This window comes from Melozone crissalis, unplaced genomic scaffold, assembly GCF_028551555.1.
Source record: "Melozone crissalis strain CALT ecotype California unplaced genomic scaffold, PUWL_Pcris_2 ptg000045l_1, whole genome shotgun sequence".
Taxonomy (NCBI): domain Eukaryota; kingdom Metazoa; phylum Chordata; class Aves; order Passeriformes; family Passerellidae; genus Melozone; species Melozone crissalis.
Window position 1 is genome coordinate 9,373,052 of NW_026535823.1, and position 6,927 is coordinate 9,379,978.

Below are 6,927 nucleotides of genomic sequence, written 5' to 3' on the forward strand. Positions count from 1 at the left end.
GACACTTATAGAAGTATTTGCATGTGCAGTCCCTTTAATTGTAGGTAAATCAGATTATTAATATGCTGTGTATCTGGATAAATAATTTTAATTAACTTTATAAGTAGCCTGCCAGTGGGATTGGTTTCTCTCAGAAAGGTCAGTGCTGAAACACCCAGGGAGGGCAATCAGGGGCTGTTTCTAGCCTAAGAGTTAAAAGAAGCAAAAGAGATCCCAGAACAGGAGATTTTAGAGTGATTTTGTAGGAGCTGGACTAACCTGCATGGCCATCCCAACCCTGTGCACCTGTGATGCAGCAGCTGCAGGCTGGCAGGAAGCAGTTCCCTGTGGGAGTGGTGAATAACCCAGGCACGTGTGGGCTTGTTTCTCTCTGGTGTGTTTTGGCAGCAATATGACTACGACAGCAGCACCATCCGCAAGAAGATATTCCAGGAGGCACTGGTGCAGATTACCTTGCCCACAATGCAGAAGACACTGGCTTCAACATGCAAACCAGTAGGTGTCTGGGACTAAAAACCTCAAAAAACAATAAGGGAAGGCAGGGGAGGAACAGCACCTTGGCAGTAATTCCTTAAAACTGTCAGGCTGTTTTCTCTCAGAGGCAGATTTCCTGCCTGCTCAGTGCTTAGATGTGCCACTTCATGGGTTGGGTAGGTGTGGAGCACAGGGACAAGCATTTTATCACCTGGTATATGCGTGCAGACACCTCATGTCTTTGTCACAGAGGAAGCAGTGGTGCAGCAAACCTCCACAAGCCCTTCCTGTTTAGTTTCCCACCAGCCTTTTGTATTTGTGCCTCTGCAGAAATGAGCAGCCAGCTCTAGAAGCCAAAGTGTGGCACAGCTGACAGGCCTCGCCAAGTCCTGACCTTTTACTTGAAAACCTCCAGGTGATTTATTTAGGTGCCTTTTCTAGAAACGGGCAGAGGTCACTTAATTTACTTTTTTATACACCAACAAGCAGCTGCTTGATGATAGTGATTCACTTAGACAGATGGGTATAAATCAGGGAGCTCAAAGTGTTACACACCTATTAGAAAAACAAAACCAAACCCCGCATCTCCCATGCACCGTGGATTTGCCTCCTTGGACAAACAAGTTGTGAGGCATTTCCTCAGCAGCTGTTTGTTTCAGCAGGCAGTGCTCTGCAGTGCTTTTACCTGTGGTTGCACTGCAGGAACACTGTGTGGTAAGTACATAATTGATTGTGGACACACGTAGCTCATGGAGTCATAGTTCAAACAGTGCACCCCAGGAGCTGTCATGGGGTGTGGCAAGACCTGCTCCATGGCATCTCTGAGCTGTTTGGCTGCAGTAGGACTCAGAATCCCTCAGTTTTCTCCATCTGTTCCTTTCTTCCCTACCTGCACAGGAGCTGCAGAGATATGAGCAGTACATTTTTGCTGATTACACAAGCGTGATCCAAGTAGAGAACGTGTACGAAGAGATTTTACATCAGACACTGCTTGAAGAGGCCCTGAAAGGTGAGAACATTTCTGAGGTGACAGGGATAACATTGCAGCCTGTGGCCCATGAGCTGTTCCTTCAGAGCTTCCCTGAGCCTTCACCTGGCTGCTCCTGTCCCGCTTTCTCCAACACTGGTGGTTACGTCCCCACAGTGTTTTTTATTTGGCTCACTGAAGATGTGTTGCAAGCCCTAAAATCTGATTTATGGGGCAGCTTTACTAAATCCATGGAACTTAAGAGTGATGGCTTGGCACAAGCCTTTTTCTGACAAAATGTAATTATGGCAACTTCACTTTATCTCGATTCCCTGGGCCAAGGAGGGGGATTCTGTCCTTACTTGTGCAGATTTGGTGATGACTAAATGGCAAGACTATGCCAATTGCAAGACTAAGAGAATTGCAAAGACTAATGGTAACAGAGATCAATTTCCTCAAATGAAATGAACTGCTGGATTCAGTTTCCAGTACTCACTGATGCCAGTGCAGTACTCCTTGCAGATCTCTCTGCTTCTGTGTCAGAAAACGAGACTATTCTTAATAAATACTACATATATATCTACATAAATATATAGATATATATAAATAAATACTTTACTTGTATTTCTCTATATGTGCCTGTCTGTCTATACCCTGGATAACAGACAAGCAGATGTACTGCACAGGATGTTTTCACAGGCCATAGGCACTCCCATTCCAAAAGAGCAGTATAATAATTGTAACCAGCAGACTTTTATTGGCATATTCAATGTAAATTCTTCTGCACTGAAGCATTACCCTTGTGCATTGTGGGTCCTCTGGTTCAGAAAGGCTTGGGTCAATACTAAAGTGCCATTATTCAAATAACAAAATCCCCGTCCCCAGAAAAGAAATGTGAACTAAAAGGAAGCTGAAAATGAACATTAGTGTTGTCTTTAATATCAAAATGTACAATATAAATTTGGAAAAGCACTGTATGTTCTTCCCTGCGCCTCTGTCAGCCTTTCCCAAACCAGTTTGGTGTTTCTGTTTTATTCAGTGATCAACGAAGCTGCCGTTTTGAGGAAGCACAACCTGTTTGAGGATAACCTGAACGTGCCCTGCGAGAGCGTGTCCAGCCTGACGGAGCTGAGGACCCCCGTGGGATCAGCACAGGGCACCCCTGCCAAGGCTCCCGCAGCTCCCCGCGCCGAGGGCTCGGACACCGAGAGCCACGGGGACGAAACGCTCGTTGTGACAGGGAAAATCGTCTGGGAGAAGGATGCTGAGGAGGGAAAGTCACCAGACAGAGAGGCAGGCGCCTCTGCTGGTGCAGCTGGTGATCAGGCCAGCAGGAGGGAAGCAGTGGCTGTTACAGACGTTGGTGACAAACAGGAGTCCCCTTCGGCTGGCCACACTAAACAAGGAGCTGGAGAGGGAAAAAGTGCATTGGAGAATGTATCAGAGTGTGTAGTGAGCACTGAGGGAGAACTCAAGGCACAACAAAAAGCTGTGGAGGAAAAAGTAGCTTCTGGGACTGACACTGCAGTAAAAAATTTTGAAGCTAGCCCTAAAAAAGAACTGAAGGTACCTGAAGGAGCCGTGGAAGAAGAGGTGACTTCAGGGAGTCAAACAGTAACAGCTGGTGTGTCTGCCAGCAGCACTGAGAAAGCAAGCACAGCACAGGAAAATGTGTCTGAGATAATGCTTATTTTCCCACCTGAGAGTGTAGCAGATACAGAGATTTTAGCGAGTGCAGAAAAGAAAAGTAATATAGAAAATGAAACTATGGGAAAATTATCTCAAAGTGAAAATGCAGTAGGAACAGGGTTTGAAAGGGATGGTAAAAAAGAAAGTGGTGAGAGTACTGAGACAAAGATTGTCTCCCAAGATGAAAAGACAGGGAAAGCAGAGTTTGGGGATAGTCCTAAAAAAGACAGCCAGTCAGAAGAAAAGAGTTGTAAATCCCCCGATGATGTGAATGAGATAAGGAGTTTGCTGACGCTGACAGTTGAGATCCCAGCAGATACTCCAGCTGAGAACATAAAGGAGGTCTGCGAGGGCGAGCTGCTGAAGTTGCAGGAGCACCATAATGGGATCTACGAGTTGAGCGAAGTGGCTGTGGCAGAAATTCAGGTGAGCCAGAAGATGAAGAGTGAAGATGCAGCGGAATGTGTGGAGTTCAAGGAGGAGCGACCGTCCTCAGCCAGCCTGGGGACAGATGGTACAAGGGTAGAGAGCGTGCCCAGGGGGGCACAAGCACCGTGGCTGGTGGAGAGCTGGGCTCCGCCTCAGGAGGCAAAGGCACAGGCGGAGAGCAAACCAGGTGTGCGGTACGCGGGTGCAGGAGGTGAGAGGCTGCAGCCAGAGGAACAGGCGGGAATTGCGATGTGTGGGGAGGAAGGAACAGGGAACAGCCACGCTGTCCCGGAGGACGGTGGGACACAGAACCCCTTTCCGAGCCCTGCTGCAGATGCAGCCACGAGGGACGTGCCCATCCTGGATAGAGCCAACCCAGGACTGCTGGAGCCCGTGTGCCTGGAGCCGCAGCAGCGCCGGGAGCAGCCCAGGGCAGAGCGCCCGGCAGACACAGAGCCGGGGCGGCCACACGGGGAGCCGGGAGATCAATCCTCCTCACACGCAGGAAAAGCGATTCTCCCAGAAGAGCACCGAGAAGATGGTCCTGCACAGCAAAACTCTGAGGAGTAAAGAGCAGCTTTCAGCCCAACCCTGCAGGACCTATTCGCTCCAGTAATCCCTGTTCCGTTTTGAATATTTGTTCAGGTCGGGGCTGGAGGAAATGCGCTTTGTTGTGGTGTCCCCAGCTCCTGCAGGTTTTCCACAAATCCCTTCCTGAGGGATGGGTGATGGGTTTTGTTCTGGTTAAAACCAGATTACTGCTGAGGAATCTCATCTGTCACTTCAAATCTGCTCCCTTTTAAAACTAGAGAAAAAGTCTGGAAATGTGACCACTGAATGCTTCAAACGCCCAACTATTATCAACCTATTTTAACAACTTAGCTGTTCTTAGGGATCCTCTTGATTTTTAAATGCATGGTTTTGACAGGTACCACTCTGATTCTGGTGGTTGGTACTCAAGGATGCTTTTAGTGTTTGCATGCAGCATACAGGAAATAAAAACATTTTTAGTAGTAAACAGAACCAAATAGCTGATTTAGTAGATTGCTGAAAAGCCACACCGTGCAAAATCTGCAAACTGATTACGTAATTATTTTCAAGTTTTGGAAGATATGAAAGACAAGCAAATATTCTGATGTTTAATTTTTTTTTCTTATTGCTGTATTTAAAAAGGGGAAAGTATGGGAGCAGGTTTCTCAGTCCCACTCTGCACTTCGGGGTTATTTAGCCTTCCAGAGCACTTTATGGCTATTTTGTTTCATTTTGTTTTATGGAAGGGAGAGAAGAGAACGTTTACAATAACTATAACCATTAGGCAGCATTTCTCTGGTGTAAATCCCACCATAAAATAGATTCACTTACAACTATTTCATAGAGAATAAATAGTCCTGCCATTCCCATTCCCACTGAGTTACTCAGGTCTGTAGACCTTTTTAGGTGTGGAAATCATGTAATAAGTGGTAACAATTGTGAAATACCAGAATCATTGCATCTAATTTCTAATGCAGATATTAACTGAAGTGACAGGCAGCCAGAGGTTGTTTTTCATGTGCTTAGATTTTGGAGAGCAGAATCACATTACAGAAGCAGTTATTAAAATGAGACAGTTGCTTTCATACAAACGATCTATATCAAGCCATGATCTTGGCACAGAGTTACTTAAATGTGTTTTTTGCATCTCGGTTTGCACAGAAAAGCTTGGAGATGAAACCCAGTATTTTAGTAAATTGGCCTTTCAAATGCAAGACATCACTCTAGAGGTCAGTTTAAGGCACTTAAGAAATTCTGGCCCGGTGTTTGGAGCCTGTTTCTGAATGTCATACAGTGCAGGACAGCAAAGATTAATTATAATTGCAGCAAGGACTGCAGGATTTATGTCCCATAAAGACACAGAAAGAAATAACAAAGTCCAGGGAGCATAATACGTGTTAGCATTTAACTTCAGCAAACTGTGCAAAGTCTTTTAATGCTATCAAAATATTCTTTATTATTAACAGAAAATTGACACTAGAGGAACAGGCAAATATTACTGTGTGAGGAAGGAACCTTGCTGAGTAACTGGATTAACTACTCTGTCACTACAGTAAAATAAATGCAGTTCCTATTTATTCTAGAAGCTGTACTGTGGTATGGAAAAGTGAAGGTCACAGACGTTTTCCTTGCAGAAGTACTTTGACTCGTTTCCTCCTTCTATTTCATGCAGAAATACTGATTTGGAAACATACAAACCACTGCCAGCATATTATTTTTTTTTTTTTTACGAATCATTGGTTATTTCACTGTCAGCTGCTTCACTTTTACAAATCATTAACTATTTTAAATTGGTACTGAGTGTTATGTGATTTCAAATTTATAAAGTGCTCTAGTGTTAGGCAGCAGCAAGCAGCCCTTTTATGCTAAAATTAGGGGACATTATGGGGTTTTAGTACTTTTTTCTATGAAAGACAGCATGGCAGCAAAAAATACTTCAGCCTCCTGCAAAAGGAAACTAATTCATTCTAATATGAATCAGATACATCTGTACAGAGAGCATTTTGCATAAGTATTTCCATAATGGTAATTTTGGAGTTATTTCTGTGGCAGGCCTAGATCTGGCTAATATTTTCCTGTGATACGTGTTGCATTGCTGAATGCAGATGCTCAGATGTTTTTCACCAGAGAGATGGGTAAGGATGGGGGAGATTCAGTTTGTATAATTTAAATTGCAGTTCCTCGTGGCCATGGGACTTTTTTTGCTGGTTTTGGGCATTTTCTTCTGCCCATTTGCAAATGGATAAAGTAGTGCTTTTCTAGTCTGCCACAACTGGTTAGCAGCGACAGCTTGGTTAGAAGAGCGCAGCAATCTGCAAGGTTACGTGGGACCACTGATCAGAAATGATAATAATGCAGCCGTTCCGTTGTTTTTGTTGCTTTCTTGCAGTTTCCTTCTCAAGCCGTGAACTTTAATAAATAAATCGCTTTTCACGGCCCACGGCCGAGAGTCGGGTGCCTTGAGGGGAGCGGGCTGGGATGTGGAGTTCCACGGGGCTCCCCCTGTTCAGGGCCAGAATATGAAACACATGTATTTGTATTTGCTTGGAACTTTGTACAAACGCTTGTCGCGGAAATAAAGACGCTCTTCCCTTCCATTGCTGGGAGGCTGCTTTTGTGAGGGTGATTTTATTAAAGAAACGTTCCTCAGGCAGCTGGAAGTGACGGCGGTGTTCCCAGCACGGAGAGGGGAGTTTTGAGGGGAGCAGGGAGTGACAGCGTGAGGGGGAACGGCTTCAAACTGAGCGTTGGATTGGGTATTTAGGAGGAAGTTCTTCGCCGCGAGGGTGGTGAGGCCCCGTCACAGGGTGCCCAGAGAAGCTGTGGCTGCCCCATCC

General features: G+C 45.3%; 1 protein-coding gene across 1 annotated transcript in view; it reads left to right on the top strand.

Moving 5' to 3' along the window:
* NIBAN1 (niban apoptosis regulator 1) overlaps positions 1-6,665 on the top strand; it is a 54,315-nt gene extending 47,650 nt beyond the window's left edge. Inside the window, exons 12-14 of the mRNA XM_054285752.1 lie at positions 388-495; positions 1,372-1,483; positions 2,481-6,665. Of these exons, the coding sequence (XP_054141727.1) occupies positions 388-495; positions 1,372-1,483; positions 2,481-4,129 (1,869 nt within the window). The 3' untranslated portion in view covers positions 4,130-6,665. The remainder of the gene's footprint in view (positions 1-387; positions 496-1,371; positions 1,484-2,480) is intronic.
* Positions 6,666-6,927: the final 262 nt, after the last annotated feature.